Source organism: Pleurodeles waltl, chromosome 5 (assembly GCF_031143425.1).
Source record: "Pleurodeles waltl isolate 20211129_DDA chromosome 5, aPleWal1.hap1.20221129, whole genome shotgun sequence".
Classification (NCBI taxonomy): Eukaryota; Metazoa; Chordata; class Amphibia; order Caudata; family Salamandridae; genus Pleurodeles; species Pleurodeles waltl.
This window is the reverse complement of record NC_090444.1, coordinates 994,760,456-994,785,177: the sequence shown is the minus strand read 5'-3', so window position 1 is coordinate 994,785,177 and position 24,722 is coordinate 994,760,456. Positions and strand designations below refer to the sequence as shown.

The 24,722-nt window shown below is 49.3% G+C and overlaps 1 protein-coding gene across 2 annotated transcripts in view; it reads right to left on the bottom strand.

Moving 5' to 3' along the window:
* ADGB (androglobin) overlaps window positions 1-24,722 on the bottom strand; it is an 871,677-nt gene that overhangs the window by 578,938 nt on the left and 268,017 nt on the right. For both annotated transcript variants that reach the window (XM_069235154.1, XM_069235155.1), the window contains exon 10: window positions 4,804-4,898. In XM_069235154.1, the coding sequence (XP_069091255.1) occupies window positions 4,804-4,898 (95 nt within the window). The remainder of the gene's footprint in view (window positions 1-4,803; window positions 4,899-24,722) is intronic.

Here is a 24,722-nt window from a genome sequence, read left to right as displayed (position 1 = left end):
GGGGGTTGCGGGGCCCCTGGGGGCAGGGGCCCCCGTAAGAGGGCCCCGCAAAGTATTTCAGTGTCTGCCTTGCAGACACTGAAATACGCGACGGGTGCCACTGCACCCGTCGCACCTTCCCACTCCGCCGGCTCGATTACGAGCCGGCATCCTCGTGGGAAGGTCGTTTTCCCCTGGGCTGGCGGGCGGTTTTTCAGCAACCGCCCGCCAGCCCAGGGGAAAACTTGTAATACCCGCCGCGGTCTTTTGACCGCGGCGCGGTATTTCGGAGGGGGGAATCCTGGCGGGCGGCCTCCGCCGCCCGCCAACATTGGAATGACCCCCTTAATCTCCACGTATGAAGGTGGAGCGTTGCCAGATTCGGGTGAAGAACTCTCCCCCATTGCTGCAACTGGAGATCTTAATGAGGTGGCAGCCTGATAGAAGGACCGGTGGCCATGCTCAACAGCTCGAGATACCAAACCCTCCAAGCCCAGTCCGGAGACACAAGGATGACCTGGGCCCGGTCATTCCTGATCTTCTTGAGAATGCGGGGCAGGAGTGGTATGGGTGGAAAGGCGTACAGGGGGCCTAAGCTCCACCTGAGTTGAAAAGCATCTTGGAGAGAAAGCCACCTGGAAAACTCCAGTGTGCAAAACTGTGGACATTGTGCATTCTCGGTAGTAGCAAATAGATCTAACCAAGACTCTCACCACTGCTGAAGGAGACCTTGCCCCACCTATGGATGAAAATATCATTTGTGATCTGCTAGGCATCTCCGGTTGAGTTAGTCCACCTTGGTATTCAGAGAGCCTGCCAGAGGGGGAACCACCAGGGATATGCCCGACATTCCAGCCACATCTAGAGGTGCAGGGCCTCTTGACAAAGGGTCCATGATCCCACCCACCCACCCTGTTTGTTGCACTGCCTCATCACAGTGGTGTTGTCTGTAAACACTTTCACTAGCCTGCACTTGGTGAAGGGTAGAAAAACTTTCAATGTTGGCCAGATCACCTGGAGCTCCAAAAGGTTGATGTGGAGTCCAGAATTTGCTGGAGACCAGAGGCCTCTGATCTCCACCTCTCTCAGATAGCCACCCCATACCAGGAGTGACGCATCTGTCACTACAGTCAGATCTGTTTGGGGAAGGGAGAGGGGTCTTCAGCTGACTCAATTGTGGTTCTTTAACCACCACTGCAGATCTTTTGCAGTTCCTGCCGAGATCTGGACCATGTTGGAGAGATTCCCTGACGCAGCACCCACACGAACTTCAGGGTCCACTGCAGTGTTTGCATGTCAGAGTGCACGTTTCACAAACAGGATGCAGGACGCCATGACTCCCAAAAGCCTAAGAGTCAGTCTCACTGAAACTAAGGATAAAGGCTGAAAGGTCAGTTTCCTAGCCTGAATATCCTGGACTCGTCATTCAGGAGGATAAGCCCAAAATGCACCATTTCCAGAACAGCTCCAATGAAAGGGAGTGTGTGAGATGGAGTCAAGTGTGACTTCGGCACGTTGCTAGTGAAACTCAGCGACAGCAGGAGGTCCGCAGCAGTGTGAAGGTGGGAGACGATTGTCTGGGGCAAGTCCGCCTTCAAAACCTAATTGTCAAGATAGGAGAAGACTGGTGAACCCTGATCTCCTGAAATGAGCTGCAACCGCCATCATCACCTTGGTGAACTCCTGACGGGGGTTGGTAAGGTCAAAAGGGTGCATGGAAAATTGAAAATGCTCATGATCTACCGTGAACAGCAGGGAACACTTGTAGGCAGGCAAGATGGGAATGTGGGAGTATGCATCCTGCCAGTCCAATGCTACCAACCAGTCTACCGGGTCAAGGGCAGACAGAACTTGAACAAGTGTGAGCATTTTGAATTTCTTTGTTTTCAGAAAGAAATTGAGAGGCACATGTCTAGGATAGCACTTGGGCACCAGAAACTAGAGGAAATAACAACCATGACCTACTTTTGGCATCAGCGCCCTCTCCTTGGCTCCCTTGGCCAAGAGAGCCACCACTTTGTAGTGGAGTAAGGAATGGTGGTCCCCTGTCAGCCTGTTGCAAGTGGGTAGCATAGGAGGACAGGAATAGGAGGGGAATAGTCCCTTCGGACAATCTGGAGAACCCAGCAGTCTGATGGTATTGACCTCCAGTGATGCAGGTGATGTCGTACTCTGCCTCCCACTGGTTGCACATGATGGTTGGAGGGTAAACTAAAGAGGTTTGGTGGCTGCGGCTTCCGGGTGGTGAACTGGCCTGACCTCTGCCTGCCACACCCATGAGTGAAGGGGTACCCATCCTCGGCCATGCAGGAGCGAAAGGTGGACTGGGATTGGTGTGGTGCCATGGAAAGGCCCAAGAATCTGCCCGTAGCTTTGCTACCCTTGAAGCTTTCCAGCAATGAGTCTGTCTTGTCTCAAAATAGATGGGAGCCATCAAAGGGCATGTCCATCAGCAAAGCTTAGACATCCCCTGAAAAGCCAGTCATCCTCCGTCAAGCATGGTGCCGGAAAGCCACTAATGAAGAAATGACTCTGCCTAGCAAGCTGGTCATGTCCAGTCCACATTGGATCTTAAAATTAGCAGCATCTCTCCTGTCTGCCATAGCTTAGGAGAGTAAGGCCCGGACCTCCTACAGTACCATGGGCAGCACCTGCACAGCTGAATCCCAAAGTGTATGGGAGTAACGCCTAAAAGGTATGCGGTGTTCATGGACCGCAGAGCTAAGCTGGTGGAAGAAAGTATTTTCCAGCCTCTTGGATTCCCTATCCACAGTGGTAGTAATTTGGGCCACTCAGAAGTGGACCACCCAGAAGTGGAGGCTTGGACCACCCAGATCTCTGGGATAGGGTATTTTTGAGAAAACTGGGGTCCCTTGGGGCGGGACAATTGTGGCAGGCAATTTTCCTGCTCACAGGAGCCTCAGTGCCCAATTTGGACCAGGCCCCCAGCAGGATGTCTTTAAGGTCTTCATTAAAGGGATAAGCGGTTCTGTGGGAGTAACTCCCGGTTGAAGCACCTCTGTCAAGAAGTAGCCTTGACTGCCACAGATGAAGGGCTAAGGTCCAGGACCTCAGCCACCCTAACGCCCCCATAACAAAAGAGGCTCCCTCCTCCGTAGCCATGGAAGGAGAGACTATGCCAGTGTTTGGGGAGGTGACCAGTTCACTGACATCCGACAATTCGTTATATCAATCCATGTTGAGGACTAGGGACCGATATTTTGTTCATGGTTCAATGGCTTCTATCAATCTTCCCCAAATCCCATCCTATAGAAATAGAGCTCAGGCTCCAGTCAGGAGGGTATGGCTCCACTTGGAGTCAGTGTTGGATGATGCCCCTCTGGCTCTGGTCAGGGATAAGAATGGGGACAGCACAGCCTTAGGGCACTGACGTAAGGACCAGACTCGGCAGAAGATGATATGGTACGACCTGCAACAGTCTGGATCCATCTGTGGATCCAAGGGGCCCAACTGGCATAAGGGGTGTACATGCCGGTGGGGTACAAGTAGGAGCGTCCAAAACCTGCAAAGCACAAAAGTGCTCCAGCATGGACTGCTGTCCAAATATGAAGTGAATGGTCTCATAAAATTATTGTAGTTGGGTGGGGTCGCTCTACCTCCTGGAAACTCAGGGAGGCGCAAAGCTGACCCAGGCACTGGCTCAACCGTAGAGCCAGTCCTTCAATGACGATGCTCCCTCATCTCTTCAGATGACTTGGACAGATGGGTTAAGTCAAAGACCTCTTCGGCTTCTTACTCATCTTTTTGTGGGAATTACCTGAACACCCGGACAACTTTGACTTTAACAAAGACAGATGGCTCTGTGACTGACCCCGGGACCTTTTTCTCGACTTGGATCAAGCCTGTCACAGTTTCACACGTCAAACAGCAAGGAGCTTGAGGGCTCACTCCCTCAAGGTCTTGGGGCACACAACGCAGCAGTCAACACAAGTCTTCTCATTGCGGTCACGCTCAAAACACCAGAGGCAGAAGATGTGTGGGTCTGTCACTGACATGTGTCCGTGACAGGACTTGAATCCCGCCTTCAGAGTGGACATTCCTGGAACACCAGGAGACAAAGTCCCAAAATTCTTCAACAAAAAGGTCAGTCGAAAAATGACTGGGGGTACCTCTCTACAGATCTGCACTGATTGGTGCAGAAAGAAAATAACTGATGTCAGTGTGCTGAGTGGCACTTATACTGGGACTGCGCGCGTCACTTCTGGCTTGGATGATGCAGATAACGCGACCCTCAGCTGAATACCACCACGTACCAGAATGCAGAGGTACTGCTCACGGAAAGATATGCAGATCCAGTCTGACGCCTGGGGCTTAATGCTAAGGTAAGGAATCTGTGGCAAGATGTCTCTATCAGATAGTACATAGTAGTGCCTAAAAGTAACATGGCCAACCTATGAAAACATACTTTTTCACAAAAAACATAATGACACGAGGAAAGGTCATATGCTAATGTTATAGGAGCTAAACACTACTGGTCATGTTGCGTGCTTTCCTTGGCAAGAACCAAACACAGACACTGAAAATCTATATATTAAACACTTACATCACCAAAGTACATTTCTCGTTGGAATCTAATATGAACACCAAACACTTGTGTCAGCAAATACCATTTTCTATACGAATTTAGCAATACCAATATCCTCATCCCAATTTTTACCATTTTAATAACCAAAACGCTGTGGCATACGTTTTGTGGCATATTGTAAACGGTGAAACGTTTTATCATTTTCAGTCACTCACAAAGTGATAGTCTTACTCTTAAATCAGAATTTTATGTTCTCTCTGTGAAGGCGTAGTGCTTACCATCCGTCCAAGAACCGATATCCTCTTTTCAGACACATTAAGTGGCAAGAAATTGGCGTAGACCACCATGTGAGAAGACTGTTGCATTGGGAAATCTAAAAGAGAGAAATGTATATTTTGTTATCATTGCTGCCATAAAACAAACAGAATATGCTAAAGAGAACTGCATCATAAGCTACCAGTAATGATAAGGCCAATTTGTTTCGCTTTTTATAGCAAAAAATATCTGTTGTTGCACTAGCACTTCCTGTGGTCCAACCAGCAACTTAGTGTTTGAGACACTGGTTTCAACCTGTCGTAGTTTAAGAGTCGCTTGTTGGTCCACCTCACTTCTTGTAATAAAGTACACAAGCATGCATGATGAACTGTAAAGAAGTGATCGCTGTTGTAAGTAAAAAGAAGGTTCACATTCAAATAAGATTGGATACTAAAATATGTCAGATGAAAGCTTTGAATGCTCAGGCACCTCGTTGCCCTCTCATCACACTATCCTCAGCCCTTGAGCTGGCTGCTGCGCCTATAGCTACCTATGGTACAAGCAGCCAAGTTCCTGGTGGGAGGTGTGGGCTGGGCAGAGAAGGGCCACGGATAGTCAGTAGATTGCAAGAGATGATGCCGACAACAGAGTTTGTTTGAGAAAACTGAAGGCGAAAACCTGTAAATCTAAGTGGGAATTAAAAATCTAAATCCTGATTGCAGTTTGCAAACCACCTGAAGTAGTTTGCAATCCGCAAATAAGTTATGGAATTACTTAATATTATTGTTTAAAAAGCGAGGATATTTCACTCCTGTCAACATTACGTGAAGTGTATAATTCGAAAATTGTGAACCATAACCTTTGAACATATGATGCAGAATGAAGGGAATGTGTTTGAAGAGGTATGAGGGCACAGGTCAGCACTAGGGGTTTAAGGGTACAACACAGAGGGTGGGAAACTGCTCTGTGTCCCCCACCAACAACAAACAACAATAATCAGCAGGGTTTCCAACCGTATTATACATTAATAAGGGCATCGAGAGTGGGGGAACTGGACACAGAGGTGTGGCCAAATGCTATTTTCGTGCTATTTAAATACCACAAACATACACGCCCTCATTCAATTCCTGCTCATTTAATAATCGGGTGTGGCAGCATGCTGCTTCAGCTGAAACTGTTAACATGTTATTTTCAAATCTGAGTACAGCATCCTAACTTCCATGTGACGGTATTTAAAGGAATTTTTAGCTATGGCATTATTGTATATGTATGGTTGTGGCTTTTCTAAAAGGCACCCTAGTAAAAAGACAGTGGAACAATGTACAGGTTCAAAGAAATAAATAAAGTAAATGAGTGAAAGGCAAGGTAACTGGTTTGTGAGCTATTAATGCATTTTTATGTAGTGTTCTTTAAAGATATGAGTCTTCAACTATTGCATTGGGGTGGTCATGGTTGATAAGGGATGTTGTTCCTGATCCTGACAGCACAGTAAGAAAAGGCCTGCTAATTTTTTTTTTTTGCACACTTCTTAATCTGCAGTCAGATGATGTCCTGCCTGCGGGTGTGCCGAGAACTATCAGAAATGGTGCGTTGGCAAGATAATGGGGTGCTGGTCATGATGGCTTTATTAATGAGGTGCTGGTTTTGAAGATGGTGCAAGCTGGCAAAGAAAGCCAACTGAATTTTATTAGGATGGGGGTGATGTGATTCTGAGGGCCGCCATAATGGATGGTGGGATCGGTGCTGCCGAACCCAGCGCTGAGCGGGCGCTGTAGCACCCACTCAATAGTTCTTTGTGTGTCCTGCAGTTTTAAGGCAACAATACAATTGTCAAGATAACTCAAATTATTAATGTTCCTGCTGGAGATAGATCAGAGTTTTGTCTAGTGGCAGTTGGACTCATCATAAATTAGAACAGAGGGTTAATATTTATAATGCAAAGAACGTGCACCATGCAGATCACAGAACTGTATTTTATGTGGATAGCTCAGTGGGTTATTGGTTTTGTCACAGAGATCCTTTTGTACTTGCAGTTCATAAGTTACAATTCTAATATTGCACCAATACTTATGAACTGTCATTAAAGAGCTTCATGCAAACTGCATACTATAGGTAAGGACCATATGTATTTTCCCCAGTCCTTCGTTATCTGCTCCTAATGTTGCTAAAAAGGATTTGTTTGGGTAGAAATACATTCATTTTAGTAAAGTCAACTCCAACAAGTGCTTTAAAATGAATTAAATGTATGTGAGACGGGGCTATGTAGAGAAGAGGAATATTGTGGGGGGTGGTAGTGAAGGCATCCGAGCAGAAGGTCATGGGGGAAAGGGGCAAAAAAGATTGTTGCACCGGGTGCCACAAGCACTAAAGCAGTCCTTGGTGACCTATTCTTCAAGTCTTGGAGGATGCCCTTAAAGGGTGCCAGCGTGGAGACCAGGAGGCCATGGAGCAGGGCGTTCCCACTATTCACATGCATAAGAATGAGAGCTTGGACAGTGTTTTTGCAGTTGATTTCTGCAAGAAAGGGTTTCTCTTTTGTAGAAGGAAGAGCTGGCATCAGGCCGACTTTGACTTTTAGCAACGTGTTCCTTGAGGGTGACGTTGGTTTTTAGCAGTGGCGGCTGGTGAAATTTGAAAGTGGTTATGGAACAAAAGTTGGATATGATTTTTACGTATCGAGTGAAGCAAGCAAGATTAATGGACAAACGTGAGGTCCAAGGTTGGTCCTCCTGCCAAGATTTTTTTTTAAAAAGATTGACAAATGGTGCATTTGAAAGCAACTGAATTTAGTGAGAAAGAAATGTTTAGAAAGCAGTGCGAACGTACAGCTTTGAAATATTAAACACATTAAAAACTGCCCCATACCTTATTGCATTAATACATTCAACAGTTACTTTAATGTGCAAATTGTACAGCGCAACAACTTCAGGCCCTCTAAGTGTATGCTTTCCCAGTGTCTTGCATTGCATGCAACTTCATCTTTGGAAGAAAATGCTCTAATCAGGAACCGGGAAGCACCAACAACAGCTGGCAGAAATATGTACAGACAGGTCTTTAAGTGGGATGAAAAAAGTGGGGCTCTCTAAAAGGGAACATGTAAAATAAATTTCTGTGATTCCCATAGTTTGACACCAGACCTGTATTTTGGTTTCTCCCTGAGATGTTATTGCATCCAAAAATATAACACAACAACTGACATACACCTAAAACCTGTCAGTACTATTGGCTTTGTCAATGGTTGCTATCTGTTTAGGATAAATGAGTAACAACAATGATTTGTTATAAATAATTAACATTGAAAATGTCTCAATTCTGACATTGTAAGAATGTGGAGTATGGCCTTCAGTTATGTGCTCCTTATGGGAGTAGTAGTATGGCCTTCAGTTATGTGTGTTTTATGTTAGATATGTATGCCCTTATTCTCCACTCCATCTTCATAGTTTCAACCTCATCTCTTACCAGCACTATCTTTTCACTCTCCCCTGAATGCACTTACTCGCATCTCCCTACGTTTACCACCCCAGACATACACTGCACTCATTCACATTTAAGCACATTTTTTCCTTTTGCCTTCTACATATTGTGACCTCTGTGCACCCACTTCACACACATTTACACTGAAATTACTGAATTACATTTGCTCTGCAGCGGTGCCAAGCCACTAACAGGAATGTTGCTTTGCCTTCAGCCTCCGCCCCAGCGCTCTCAATCAAAGCTCCTCATAAACTCCTGGCACAAGTCAAAGTATGCACTACACAAGAGTAATAAGGTGCACGAAAAAAAATACAGAAACACAGCATGATGAAACAGTAAACCCTCCTGGGGAATGCAACATTAAGTAAAACGTGTGAAATAAAAGAGATGAACTACATTGATGACACACCTTAACGTTTTTAACATTCATTGTTTACAAATCAATACATGTTTTAGGAATAATTGTTAAGGGCATTAAGATTGGGCAAGTTTTAACGCCGTACAGCAGATAACTGCCTTAACTATAAGCACATATTTCTCTCACATTTATGGATTAACTTCGCAAGGGAAATCAGAACCATGCTCGTCTTTTAGAATCATTTGGCGGGAGAACAAATACAGAAACTCCACTACTGAAGGGGCCATCGACCTGCAGCCGGGGCCTAGTGTATCACAGTGGGGGAGGTTAGCATGACAAGGGGTCTCAGCACACTATAAATAACCCATTATTAGCATTATAACACTTATGATTACTGCAGACAAGGCACCAAGGGCCAGACGTATCAAAAGATTTTGCATTCGCAAATGGTGCGGATCAGTAAATATCGCTGTTTGCGAATGCAAAATAGCATTTCACAATGTATGAAAGGCATTGCAGTCCCATTTAGGGAATCACAATTTTTTCCCTAAATAGGAAATCACAAATAGGGAATTCCTGTTTGTGATTCCCTATACACATGTAACAAGCATCTCCTAAATGCATTTAGGAAATGCTATTACCATCAACTCCAAGTTGATCGTAACCATGTGCAATTTTAAACAATGTGCAATTTTAAACTGCATTACAAATGCATTTTTTAAAGTATCATGTAGGGCACGCATGTCCCTAGGGAATGTGCCCGCTTTACATATGCACAATTATTTTGGGGGATGCATCAAAGGAGACCTTAGGCCTTTGGCACCCTTGGTTTTGTATTTCCTAATTTGTGAATTCCTAAAAGGAAATCGCAAATTAGGAAATTCAAAACCATTTGCACCAATGGTCCTTCAGGCCTATAGGAACAAATAGAGTCACAATCCCTAATAGTGATCCTTAATAGCGATTGTGGTTCTGTGGGAATCGCTATTAGGGAATCGCTATTTTGTTACATGGCATTTTGCACTACGTAATAGCGATTTCTTAAAAGTCGCTATTTCGGGAATGCCAAATGTGATTGTGATACATCTGGCCCCAAGTTACACATGCATGCACCCACTCCTACTGCGTGACAAATCAGAAAGAGTGTGATCTATGCCTGTGAATGACAAATGGCTGCCCTCACGCAAGGATGGAGACTCCAATGCCCAAAACCATGAAGCTGAAAGCATCACTGGCCTATAGTGGATACCACCATAGACCACAATAGAAACAAAGATCTTTAGAACTCTAAGCCCTGTGTTGTGTATCACAGTTGAGAAAGTTGATTGACTGCCTGGCTTCCATCTCCTGCTTCAGAGCGAGGCGGGGCAGGCAGCCTAAGACAGACAGCCCAGACTTAAATGCATCAATTTGTTTAGAAATACGATTGTATCTCTAAACAAATCGGTCTATTTATTATTTTTTCATGTAGAAGTGTAGGAATTTCAGAAGGCCACAGCCCTTTAACCCTAAAGGAGAAGCCGCTCCTGGTTTTTAGGATGAATCTAAGTGGGCTGACATTCAGTGAAAGTTGAGGTTCAAAGCTGTAAAGGTTCAAGTAGTTGAGCTAGGTTTGTATTGTTTCTTGTTAGTTGTTAGTTGCAAATAAGAGTAATTCTTTTTCAGTTGGTTGATCTTCATGTTAGTGATGGACACTCAGGTTTGGATGAGGTGCAGGCAGAGTATGAGGCACTGCATGTCTGAATCAGAGGCTATTTTCAAATAGTTGGGTACTCATCAGTATATTGATGATTTTAATAATTTTAGCTTGCAGTAGAGCATCAAGCAGCTCCACGAAAAGGTTGAAGATAACATTTGACAGTATGAAGTCCTGCTGGGCTTTTGCAGTGGTAGCCAGGCAATGCTTTTGGACACACCATGTGCCCAGTTCTTGTGGTCCTAGAACCGTCTGTGGACCACCTTGGGTCTGTACTGCAAGCTTGGGATGTATGGAGTGCCAGACAGCAAGAGAATCTTGTCTTGTGACCCTAGCACCTGCTTCACAAAGTCTTTGGTCATGATCTGCCACATCCTGTTCCTGGTCCCTCTATTATCTAGTCCAGTAACCACCTGTACCATCTTATAGAATTACCATATTTTGTTCCAAGGTGATGGCTGTGTGATACCATTCTGAAGTGATTACAAAGAGGGAGCAATCCCCTTCCTGGAAGAGAGTCTCTTTCTAGAAGTACATCTAGGAAGCATACCACTCCCTGGATGTATATCTAGAAGTGGCACAGCAAAACTCCAGGATCTTGGAATTTGTCTGGGACTCTCCTAAAATGGCCGTAAAAGTACTTAGTAGACTTTGAAGGTTTGAAAATGCCAACAAAACTTTAACTGCAGAGCTGCAACTGCCTATAATTTATTAATATATATTGTAGAGGAGATACTATGCCTTTTTAAAGTACTCTTCAGAATCCCCGATTTGCTCTTGAGCATTTATCACTGTGAATGAAGATGAAAAAATTGTATTTCAATAAAGAAAGAAATGGAGTCCAAGCGCGGTCCAGTATAGTGCAAGGACAAAATGTAAAGGAAGCTAAGGTTAGTTAAAGTAAGCAAGTAGGTTCTTAGTGATTCAATATGAAGGTGGGTCCTTTTCCTTTCTAATGACACAAAGGCCTAAATTCCTAAGTGCCTTCAAATTCGATGTCACTAAATCTGTAACATTTCAAAGATGATACTGATTATATCTTGTTAGCACCCAATGCTGTCCTCAGAAAGACAATCTTTTCCCCATTCATCAATGAACCACAGGGCCTATTCGTGTACTAAACGCACAGAGGAACAAAAGTCAAAGTCTAGAAGACATCAACCACACATATCACAGATGAACGAGTTATGTACATTTGGTAATGCCTTTTCTACTAGGGACTCTATCTAAATGCAGATTCCTCACTGTGTATATTTTTCACAGGCACCAGACTGGATATGAAAACTCTAATAGCAATGCCCTCGCACATTAACAGGTGGCATTGTGCAGCTCTGCATTGGGCCTCTTGGTTCCAGATATGATGTTGGGGCCAATATAAGAAAATTACCTCCACGCACTAACTTCAGTTTCTTTGTAATCTCAGTTCACGACATTGGAGACATGGAGCAATTGAAATCAGAACTGCAATTCAGATTTCAAAACTTATTTCACAGAACCGAGAGGAGAATCTTTCAGTGAAAAATTTGTAGTTAGATAAAGTCTCTACCAGAAAAGGCATTACCGAATGTAAGTAACATGTTCTTTTGATAGAGTTTTCCAACAGTAGATTCCTTACCTTTGAATGGATACAAAAACAACAACTTTGTAGGTGGTGGGTTAGTGGAATGGCTCGGACCAAGAAATCCTGTAAAAAGGATTGGGCGGTCTGCCCATCCCAGCGAACCTAGAGGCAGTAGTACTTTATGAATATGTGGAGGGACACCCACGCAGTGGCCTGGCAATTGTCCATGCACCAGCGCAGTGGTAACATCATTTGCTCTGACAGAATGACCATGTAACACTTCTGGGGTCTGCTTCCTAGCAAGTCCATAGTGAATCTTTATGCACAGGTAATCCATTGTGATATGGTCCTCGTCTACAACACTTATCCCTTTTTCATTTGAGAAGAGCCAATGAAAATCTTCTTATCTTGCCAATTTTCTCTGGTTCGATCGATATAAAAACTAGAAGCCATTTTAGGATTAAGTGCATGAAGCCTTTCCTTCTCCTTACAGTGAAGAGGTGCAGCATAAAAGCCAGATAGACTAATGGATGCCCTCTGTGAAAGGGCATAACCACCTTTGGCAAAAAAGACGCCTTTGTCCAAAGGACTAGTTTGTCCAAAAAGAAAGAAGCATATGGTTGCTGAACACACAAGACTTGGAGTTCACTCACTCGTCTAACAGGTGAAATAGCGATAAGAAACACCATTTTGATTGTTAATAAGCGTAAGGGACAACTATGCAAGAGTTCCAATGGAGTGTACATTAGATAAGTGAGAACCAAATTTAGGATTTAGGTCCCACTGTAGCACCACAAAAGGTGACAGAGGAAACATGTGACACAACCCTTTCTAAAAACGCACCCCAACAGGCGACTGGAAAAGGGACGGCTAAAACCGGTAAGCATACAAAGGACAAAAGGGCAGACAAATACGCCTTGAACTTTAGCCACAGCAGGGCCTTGGTGAGCCAATAAGTGACAAAATGGAAGGATGTCTGACAAACTTGCATGTAAGGGTTGAAGCAAAAAACATCAGGCAACAAACTTCTCCCAATGCCTTGAATATACAGATTTATTGGAGGGGTGCCTGTCAGCCATAATGACACCAACCACTTAGGGAGGAAAACTAAAAGCCCTCAATTGTGGCCGCTGGCTGTCCAAACATGGAGATGTAGGTTGAGTAGGATCAGGTGCGGGACTTGGCCCTGCTGTTGCACCAGAAGGTTCTCCAAAAGCAGCAAACTGATTGGAGGAGAAATGCTAATGGGCCAGTTCTGGGCACTACACTCCCCTTGCCCACTCTGAAGCCACTGGGATGATTTGAGCCGAGTCTTTTGTGATATTTTTAAAACCTCTGAGCGGGGAGGGAGGGGTGGCAAGGTGTACAGGAGTAACCGTCCTAAATACAGACAGAAGGGATCTCTGAGGGAGGACCAACTTGGAACTGAAACACGCAAAAGGTTGGACACTGCACATTTACTGCGGTGTTGAATTGATCGAGCCAGGGTTCTCCCCATTGCTGGATGATGCCCTGTGCTACCTCTGATTGTTAATGTCATTGATCTGCTAAGCACCGGTTGCTGAGTTTGTCCATCCTGGCATTTAATGCTCTTGCCAGGTGTTGGGCAGTCAGGGAGATGCTTTGATCATTCAGCCACTTTGAAAGTACAGAGTCTCCTGGCACAGGTACCACAATCACACTCTGCCATGTCTGTTGCAGTGTTACATGGCAGTTGTGCGGTCTGTTAGAACCTGCCCCTATTCCACCTTGATGGCTGGGAAGGACACCTTTAATGCCAATCGAATTGCTGACAACTCCAGCAACTTGATGTGGAGTGCAGCTTCTATCAAATACCAGAGTCTTCTGATTACCACCTTTTTCAGGAGACCACCCCTAAACCCAGTAACAATGCATTCATCAAAACCCTTACCTAGGTTGGAGTTGGGAAAAAGGTTTGCCGATGGTCCAATTGTGGCCAAATAGCCAACATTGCAGATCTTTTGCAGTCTTCGTCAACCCCTGAACAAAGTCTGATAGGCTACTGTGGTGCTGAGCCTACTGGTACTTCAGATCCCACTGCAGAGCCTGCATGTGCCACCTGGCATTGTCCACAAGCAAGATGTAGGAGGCCAAGAGGCTGAGAAGCTTCAGAGCTGCTCTCACTAAAAACCGAGATCTATTGCTGAAACATTGGGATCACAGCCCAAATGTCCTGAACTCATTGAGGCAGAGAAATATCTTGAAAAAGCACTGTGTCCAGAATGGCTCTGGTGAAGAAGAGACGCTGTGAAGGAGTCAGGTGAGACTTCAGCAAAATTTATGTATGAACACAATGGCATTAACAGGCTAGCTGTTGTCTAAAGCTGGTTCCTGACTGTTTGAGGCAAATCGTTGAGGTATAGGATGAGTGGAAGTGATATGTCCAACCTCCACAGATAGGCTGTGATGCGCTACAACTACCACTATCACATTTGTGTACACCCGAGTTGCACTAGTCAGGCAAAAGGGGATCATACAGAACTGAAACGACTGTGCAGGACAGGGATGTGAAAATATGCATCCTGCAGGTAAAGTGCCATAATCCAGTCTCCTGGATCCATGGAAGACAGAACTTGGGTCAGTGTGAGCATTTTGAACTTGTCCTTCCAGAGGAAGAGGCTCAGAGGTTGGAGATCTAGGATAGGATAAAGGCCTCTATCCTCTTTTTGTACCAGGAAACAATAGAAATAACAGCTAGTTCCCAATCTCCGATACAGGTACCATCTCTATTGCTCCATTGGCCAAGAGAGCTTGAACAGCTTTGTGGAGTATGAACAAGTGGTCCTATAGGAGGAGGATAGCATGCCCAGGGGATCGGCAGAAAAGATAGAGAGTAGCTATGTTTTTACTATTAGTAGCACCTATTAGACTGAAATGTTGTTCTGCCATCCCAGGAGGTGAAAAGTGATCCAACCTCCTACCAGGTGCTCATATGCTGCCTTGGACAAACTAAATCAGTTTTGTAGCGATGGCTGCAGGGGGAGGGTTTGTGGTCTGGGCAAAGCGTTGCATCTGTGGGCCTGAAGATTGTTGGAAGGCTCCCCGAAGAGGCTGGGAGGCTGGGAGGCCTGTTGTTGCTCAGGCCCTTATTGACGCTGCCTCAGGGATCCCCTGCTGAAGCCACAAAAGGGGCATTGTGTTTGGGGGAACTGGCTGAGCTAGACCCAGAGCATGAGTGGTGGCTTTGCTCACCTTAAAAGTCTGGGGGGACTGGGTCATTCTTCACCTTGAAAGGTTTAGAGCCATCAAATGGCATGTTAATGAGGGACTACTGGATGTCTCAAGAGAAGAACGTGTAGCGAATCCAAGCATGACACCTAAGCACCACAGTGGTCCTGACTCCACTACCCAGACGGTCTGTTGTGTCCAGGCCAGAACAGATCGATTATTTTGCAGGATCTTGACCCTCAACTGCCAGACACTGTAGGGTATGCCTGACCTCCTGGGGGACACATTTGCCATTCTATACAGCAAGGTGTGCGACTCCCATCACCAGAGGCATGAAGTGTTGATAGATCGCAGGCAATACTCGTAATGAAAAATATACATTTTACAAACTTTTCCATCCATTTGGATTTTCTGTTGGGTGGAATGGTGGGATTACGTGGGATACCAATAATGGTGTCTGCGGCCTCTTTCGGGCATCGCATTTCATTTGCAGTCGCTATCTGCTGAGGGGGTTGGAGGTCAAGCGGCAGTGCTTTAGCAGCATGCTCCAAGGACCAGTTCCAAGGCCCAGAGATACCCAGGACGTAGCACAACTCTCAGTGGTGTGAGTGGCAGGACATCAGTGAACCTAAATGGATTTTTTGGGCTTTTTATGAGAATGCTTAGACCTACCTTAGAACCTAACTTCTGGTTCTTGAGGGGAAGTGGGCTTGAGATCGGTCCTGGGTGTGAGAGCGTGTCTGTGCCTTTGACCAAGACAGTTTCTTCGACTTCTTTTGGAGCTTGGCGATGGCAAACTTGGACTCATGATCTCTAATCGCCCATGCCAGCCCACAGTAGACAATTTGAAAAAGCGAAGAGGGAAGGTTTTCTCAAAAAGACAGCACTGCTAGCTTTCAATTCACATTGGAAAGACCAGGAAAAAAAAGGAACTGACACCCGCCTGCAGAAGTGGAGGTATTATAGAGGCCCCAACATCAAATCCAGAACTGACAGGCCTGACACAGAGCCGTATAATGCCTCCTGTCAATGCACGAGTAAACTGCCATTACTTTTTTGGGATCCGGCCTGGTGCCTGGGGAAATTAAGGGGGTCATTCTGACCCTGGCGGTAAAAGGCAGTTACCGCCGGTCAGAAGACCGCCATAACACCGCCGCGGCCGCGGTAACCCGCCAGGGTCATTCTGACCCACAACTGCCAAACCGCCAAAAACCCGACCTCCACTGAAGGCCGCCACATCAGCGGTCAGCGATAAACTGGAGATGACCAAACCTCCACCGTCACGCCAACAGAAATACGCCCATGCCATTACGACCCACCAATCCACGCGGCGGTCTTTCAACCGCGGTATCCCATTGGCGGTACACACCGCCGCGGTCAAAATACACACACCTTTACAAAACACGGCCACATTGGATAATTCAAAATACACACACCTGATACACATACAAACACCACTCCCACACAATCAATACGATATAAAACACATACCCACATCACCCACAAACCCCCACAAATCGAAATTCAGAGACAAGGAGCAATACACAGAGAGAGAGCACAGGGAACGCAAACCACAACAGACACAGGAACCCAACATCATCCCCCACACTACATCTACGCACAAAACACCACACACCACTACACTCATCACCACAAACACCACCCCACACCTCATCCACACCACCCCATGGCACCCCAAAGACACCCCAGGTTCTCGGACCAAGAACTCAGGGTCATGGTGGAGGAAATAATTAGAGTAGAGCCCCAGCTCTTCGGCACACAGGTGCAGCACACCACAATAGCCAGGAAGGCGGAGCTATGGCAAAGGATCGTCGACAGGGTCAACGCTGTGGGACAGCATCCCAGAAATCGGGAAGACATCCGAAAGCGCTGGAACAACCTACGGGGGAAGGTGCGGGCGATGGTGTCAAGACACAACATCGCTGTGCAGAAGACTGGCGGCGGACCCCCACCCACTCCACCCGAATTCACAGCATGGGAGCAAGAGGTCTTGAACATCCTGCATCCTGAGGGCCTCGCTGGAGTAGGCGGAGGAATGGACTCTGGTAAGTCTAATCTCAACTACTTCACCCCCCCCAACCACCAGCATGCCAACCCACACCCCCACCCTCACCCCCAACCCCCCAGCACATATCCTCCCTGCTAATGTCTCACCAGCACAACCCACCCAAACCAACACCAACCCCTGAATGCCAACACAAACCATGGACACCCATCACCTAAGCATGACCACTGCACATACCCATCCCCCCCCCCCAAACCACCCTCACAACTCCTCCCACAAGGGAATGCCAGCACTGGGGGACAAGGGCACCCACAATTTGCACGCCATGGCACACACAGAAGCAATAACCATACTCTTTTACCCCTGCAGGGCCCGAACGCCAACACACCGGCCCGGAGGGTCCAGAAATGTCCATCCCACCCCCAGAACAGGCCCCCAGTGATGACAGCAGCTCTGTCGACCTAGAACCTGATGACCAGCCCGGACCATCGGGGACCTCTAGACAGTCGGTTCCCCTCAGGCAGCCACAGGCCACAGCAGACCTACCCCGCTCTGGAAACCCCAGCACAGCACCAACCCAGCGGGCCCATGCCTCTGTCTCCAGGACAGGTCAAGCAGCAGTGTGTCTACCACTACAGGGCACCCAGGGCAACCCACCACCCCAACAACAACAGGGACCTGGGGGCAGTGGTAGTGGGCACACCGTCCAGGGGACAGAGGCCCAGGAACAAACGGGAACTGGGAGGGCTGCTGTGCGACAGAGGGAGGACAGGCCTAGGGAACCCACTGTCCAAGAGGCCCTCACCACCATCATGGGAGCGTACCACCACTCCCAAGAGACGATGGCGACGGTCCTGGCCAGGTTCCAGGAGACCCAGGCCATGCAGGAGGGCCAGTACATGGGGTTCCGGGAAGAACTGCGCAGCATCAGTTCCGCAATGGGTACAATCGTGGTGGCACTCAACCAGATTGTCACCACATTGCGGGACCATGTGGCCCCCCAAAGGGCCCCTGCCACTAGCATGGAGGAAGAACAGCCCACCACCTCCGCCGGCGCTAGTGGTCAGGAGGCCCCGACACAACAGCAACGGCCCACCCGGACCCCACCCCCTGCAGAACATGAACCACCCCGCAAGAAAGGCCTGAGATCGAGGAAGAAGACAGAGTAGGATGTCAAGACCCCCGCCATGCACGGATCCCCCCGGATGTCATCCCACTGTCCCACTTGTTCACCCTGTCCAACCTTGAACTGCCCCTGCTCCACCTTCCACAGGCATATGGACAATGCACCTGTGCGAACGTGAGTCTGGACTCTGCCATGGACATGCCTCCACCATCACCCATCACCCTTTTTGAACTATACAACAATTTTTGCACTTCAATAAACACAATTATTGCACAAAAACCATCTGGAGTCTGCTATTTTTTTTTTTAACCAAATGTATTCGATATAACCAACCAAAAATGTCCAAATACATTGTGATGACAACATACCAGTGTCACACAGCGGTAGTCCATGGGGAAATAAACCAGAGGGCACTCCGTGGGGACCACATCACTGAAATAGGAAGGCAAATTCACAACTAAGTTACGATACATTGGGGTGAAAGGTCAGACAGTAGAGAGCCAGTACTGTTACAGATATAATAAAATGCAGGAGTAGATTCTTACCTGTGTGTTACTGGAAATACTGCAGTATCACTCTGTCCCTGTTGTATGTGTCGTCCTCTTCGTCTTCCTCCTCTTCACTCTCCGCAGGCTCCACAGCGGCCACAACACCACCATCTGGACCATCCTCCTGCAGGAAAGGCACCTGGCGTCGCAAAGCCAGGTTGTGAAGCATGCAGCAGGCCACGATGATATGACACACCTTCTTTGGTGAGTACATTAGGGATCCACCTGTCATATGCAGGCACCTAAACCTGGCCTTCCGGAGGCCGAAGGTCCGCTCGATCACCCTCCTAGTACGCCCATGGCCCTCACTGTACCGTTCCTCTGCCCTTGTCCTGGGATTCCTCACTGGGGTCAATAGCCAAGGCAGGTTGGGGTAACCAGAGTCACCAATTAGCCACACACGCTGTCTCTGTAGCTGTTCCATCACATAAGGGATGCTGCTATTTCGCATGACGTACGCATCATGCACTGACCCTGGGAACTTGGCATTTACATGGGAGATGTACTGGTCAGCCAAACAGACCACCTGGACATTAATGGAATGATAACTTTTTCGGTTCCTGTACACCTGTTCATTGTCTTTTGGGGGGACCAAAGCCACATGGGTACCATCAATGGCACCCATGATATTGGGAATGTGTCCAAGGGCATAGAAATCACCCTTCACTGTAGGCAAGTCACCCACCTCAGGGAAAATGATGTAGCTCCGCATGTATTTCATCAGGGCAGACAACACTCTGGACAACACCCTTGAAAACATAGGCTGAGACATCCCAGATGAAATGGCCACTGTAGTTTGAAATGATCCACTAGCCAAAAAATGGAGTACTGACAGCACCTGCACTAGAGGCGGAATCCCTGTGGGTTGGCGGATGGGTGACATCAGGTCTGGCTCCAGCTGGGCACACAGTTCCTGTATAGAGGCACTGTTGAGTCTGTAGGTGAGTATGACATGTCGTTCTTCCATTGTCGACAGGTCCACCAGCGGTCTGTACACGGGAACATTCCTCCGTCTCCTCGCAAGTCCCAGCGGACGGTGCCTAGGAAGGACAACATGGAGCACAGAGTCAATCAACCCACAGGTAAGTTCCCACAGCCTGCACAGTACACGAATCTCTCTGGATTGAATAGCTTGTATGAGTGTCGATGCAAGGCCTAGCCATGTGTGACGCAGTAGGAATTAAGCTATGTGGGCCCTTGAAATGGCAGCTGCCGGACCTGTGAAGTGTGACAATGTGAAGTGAGGTCATTGCGCTGGCATGGCACGCCGTGGCGGTAGGCGGTCGAAGACCGCGGCGCAAAGCAGCATTAGTTAACATTGAACCCTATGGGTTTCAGGAGCCAATGACGATGTGCGCCGGCGGTCGCGGTACGCACCGCCACGGGCGTGACCGCCATTTTCGCTCTGCTTAATCACACGAGACCTGAGCATCCACAGGAGAGGACCTATACTGCAAGTGCTGCTGTGACCTCGGTCTGGAAGTGACAATGGCTGCTGCGACTGGGGAAAGGGCCCCCGCCTTCAGTTCCGAAGAGTTGGAGAAGCTCGTGGACGGGGTCCTCCCCCAGTATGCGCTACTCTACGGTCCTCCAGACCAACAGGTGAGTACACGGGGGCCAATGCATAGTGGGCAATGCCTGTGATGAGTGGGGTGGAGGGGAGGGGAGCGAATTACCAATGCATGGCACGACAGATGAGAGCATGTGCCACCTGGCAAGTTTGGGGAGGGGGGGCCACTCACATCGAGCATGCAGAAAAGTGATGATGTTTCTTTTCCCCCCCTGTACATGTCACATAGGTCAGCGCCCATCAGAAGATCGATATTTGGCATGCCATCGCCAAGGACGTCCGGGCCCTGGGGGTCCACAACAGACGGGGCACCCACTGCCGCAAGAGGTGGGAGGACATCCGCCGCGGGAGCAGGAAGACCGCCGAGGCTCTGCTGGGGATGGCCTCCCAACCTAGGAGGGGTGCCAGTCGTACCTTGACCCCCCTGATGTCCCGGATCCTGGCGGTGGCCTACCCCGATTTAGATGGGCGCTTGAGGACATCACAGCAGACACAAGGGGGTGAGTACCAGCACATTCAGCTATATTTGCGCGCAGTGGAGGTGCCTGGGTGGGGGAGGAGGGCTGTGGGTATCCCTAGGCCAGGGCGATTTCTTTAGGCTAGGCCCCTCCGTGAGGTATGGTCCTGTGCCCCCGCCCCCCACCTCTGTAGGGTGACTAGTAACGCTATTCATGGACCTGTGTATTCTGTGTGGGCAGTTGTCGCCCAAAGGCTTGCAGGGCATGTCCCAGGGAATGAGTAGTGTACCCCAAGTGCGCAGCGTAGTGCAGGGGGCTTCTGTGTCTGTCCTCTCCGCAACGGTGTCCCCAAATGCATGCACTCAACTTGTCTTTATTTCTCCATCCCCCCCCCCCCCCATTTTCTTTGTTTTTCGGTGAATGTGTGCATTAGCATCATCAGGCGGAGGAGAAGTGGCATCTCCGCAAGAGGGAGCTGCATCTCACATGGCCCCGGAGGGCCATGCAACGGACTCCGACATGACCAGTGAGACGGAGGGGGAGGGGGGCTCCACTACGGGGACCCGTGCAGACATCAGTGACACCTACACGTCCTCGGATGGGAGCTCCCTTGCGGTGGCGGCAACATCCGTGCCCACCGATACTACAGGTACAGCCGCCACCCAGCGCATCAGCTCCGCCCTCCCAGCAGCCCCTCGGCCTTCGGCCCGTGCCCGCACGGCCAGGAAGGCGGCCATCTCCTTCGCCCCAGGCACCTCAGGCCCTGCCCCAGTCACCCCTGCTGCCCTCAGTGAGGAGGTCATTGACCTCCTGAGGACCATCATTGTTGGGCAGTCTACCCTTTTGAATGCCATCCAGGGTGTGGAGAGGGAGGTGCATCAAAGCAATGCATACCTGGAGGGCCTTCATTCGGGTCAGGCTGCCCATCAGCCTCCCTCTTCTAACTCCCTCCACCCAGTCCCACTCCCCTGTTCCTCTGCCTATCCCATCCACACCTACAGACCAGCCTGCACACACCTCAACACCCAAGGGAAGCTCATCAAGACATAACCACCACAGAACACACAAGCATTCACACAAGCAACATACAGATGCAGACATGCCAACAGCCACTACCTCCTCTGTGTCCCCCACCTCCTCGTCTCCCTCCTCCCTCCCTGTGACGTCTACACTCACACCTGCATGCACACCACCATCAGCCAGTACACCCATCACCAGCACACCCTCCACACCAGTCCGCACACGTGCAGTCACCACCCCCACTGCCATGTACACGTCCCCTGTGTCCTCTCCCAGTGTGTCTGTCACCCCCGCTTCCAAACCACACAAACGCAGGCAGGCACCCAACCAACAGCCATCCACCTCACGTCAGCCTCCAGCCCAAGCACCTGCACCCAAAGACACCAGACTTGACTCTCCTACAACCACATCCTCTTCCTCCACTCCCATACCCACTCCAGCTACCCTTCCCATGGCTCCTAAAAAACTAATCCTCTATAAACTGGACCTCTTTTCCTCACCTGACCCACCCCCTCCATCTCGTAAGAGTTCCAAAAACACCTCAGCCACCACCAGCCCAGCAACTCCCAAGAACGTCGTGGCTGGTTTTTGGAGTCCGCCCTTTCCTTGTGCAGGGACATCGGCCAGCAGCAAAGGCACAGCCAGCCCCCCCCCCCGGGAAGAGGAGCAAAAAACTGAAGGGCAGGCGCGACAGGCCTGATACGCCTGCCCCCAAGGAGGGTAGCCTTGCACCGTCACCATCCAAATCTGGTAAGGGAGCCAAGGGCCACGGAGAGTCTGCCAAGGAGGGCAAGGGCAGCAAAGCGCAAAAGGCAGGGAGCAGCCGACCTGGCCATGAGGGCCCCACCAGCCCCATTCCGGGGGTATCGGAGGAGACCCAGGGCCCCAGGACTCCATCACAGGAGGGCCCCGCAACGGAAAGGTCCGATGCTGACTGAGCAGGAAGTATTGGCCAGGTGTGGTTCACTCGAAACACAAGACAGGCACCGCTGAACAGGGCCCCGCCAAGACAGGCACCGCTGAACAGGTCCCCGCCGTGAGAAGCACTGCTGAACAGGGACCCGCCGTGAGGAGCACCGCTGAACAGGTCCCCGCCGTGAGGAGCACCGCTGAACAGGGCCCCGCCGTGAGAAGCACCGCTGAACAGGGCCCCGCCGTGAGGAGCACCGCTGAACAGGTCCCCGCCGTGAGAAGCACCGCTGAACAGGGCCCCGCCGTGAGAAGCACCGCTGAACAGGGCCCCGCCAAGACAGGCACCGCTGAACAGGGCCCTCCTGTCAAGCACCGCTCCACTGGGCCCTCATCTCAAGCACCGCTCCGCTGGGCCCTCATCTCAAGCACCGCTCCGCTGGGCCCTGCTGTCAAGCACCGCTCCGCTGGGCCCTCATCTCAAGCACCGCTCCGCTGGGCCCCTCATCTCAAGCACCGCTCCGCTGGGCCCTGCTGTCAAGCACCGCTCCGCTGGGCCCTCCTGTCAAGCACCGCTCCGCTGGGCCCTCCTGTCAAGCACCGCTCCGCTGGGCCCTCCTGTCAAGCACCGCTCCGCTGGGCCCTCATCTCAAGCACCGCTCCGCTGGGCCCTCCTGTCAAGCACCGCTGGCCCATTGGCAGGCCCGGTTCTGTGTCGGGCAGGGCTTCACGAGGCACTCTGCCCACCATGCCTCCTCCATGACCAGTGGACTCTGTAATCCACCTGATGGACTGTGGCTTTGCACCCCCCAGGATGGCACAGTGGGCAATCCACCCACTGTAGAGACTTGAGAGACTGTGGCTTTGCACTCCCCAGGATGGCACAGTGGGCATGGAGGCCCTTCGTGGATCTGGCGTCGTGGACTCATGTGGCTGAGGTGCCCCCCCTTCCCTTCCCCCTGAGGTGCCAGTATTTTATTTTTGTGATGCCCCAGCAGTGTTCTCTCCAATGGACTCGATCTCGTGTGTGGGCTTTGCCCATGTGTTGCTGCACATTGGCCCACGGACATTTGGACTTTGCAAAACTGTGCCGGACTTTTGCTACTTGTATATATATAGTTCTAGATGTGTAATAATTCTTTATATATTGCTAAGTTCGCTATACTTAATTATTGATATAATATAGTTCTATTTTTACAATCATTGCCTTTTGTCTTTGCATTTTTGTTTTGGAGGTTTGGGGGTGTCACTCTAACTTTTCAATCTGCATTGGTGTGTAGGTATTTCGGTGGGGGTGAGGGTGGGGGTGGGTGTGTGGCGTATGTGTGTGCCCGTAACCTTTCCTCCTCCCCCCTCCCCTGTGTCGTAGGTGCAGTACTCACCGTTGTCGTCTGCGGTGACATTCGTGATCCTGGAAGAAGAGCAGGAAGGCAATGGCTGGGAGGATGTGGAGTTCCGGTTCCATGCTGTCCCGATTCCGCGTGGAGTGTGTCGAGGTGAGCGTTTTCCATTGGAAATGTCTGTTTCCGCCGTGTTTTTATCGGCGGGGCTCCCGCCCGGAAAAGGTGGCGGATTGGTGAGTCGTGATAGGGTGGGCGGTACATTGTCTGCCGCCTGGCTGTTGGCGGTGACCGCCGCGCTGTTTGTTGGTGCCGCCATGGCGGTCGGAGTGTTAAAGCGGCGGCTGGTGTTGGCGGTTCCCGCCAGGGTCAGAATTCCATGTTTTGGACCGCCAGCCTGTTGGAGGGTTGGCCGCCGCTTTAACATTGACCGCCAGGGTCAGAATGACCCCCTAAGTCTCAATCAGAACAAAAAATATTACAAGTGTATTCTGTTGCGTTCTTACAGTGAGCAAGCCAGCAGGATGATGTGCTTAATCAGACTGAAAGCAATAGCTAGCTAGATGTACAGCTAGAAGCAAGCTGTTTCCATTCTATTCTTGCACCACCCTCGATTGCATTCCCAAATGTAGTGTTTGTTCCACTAACTGATTTTATTATGAAGAGA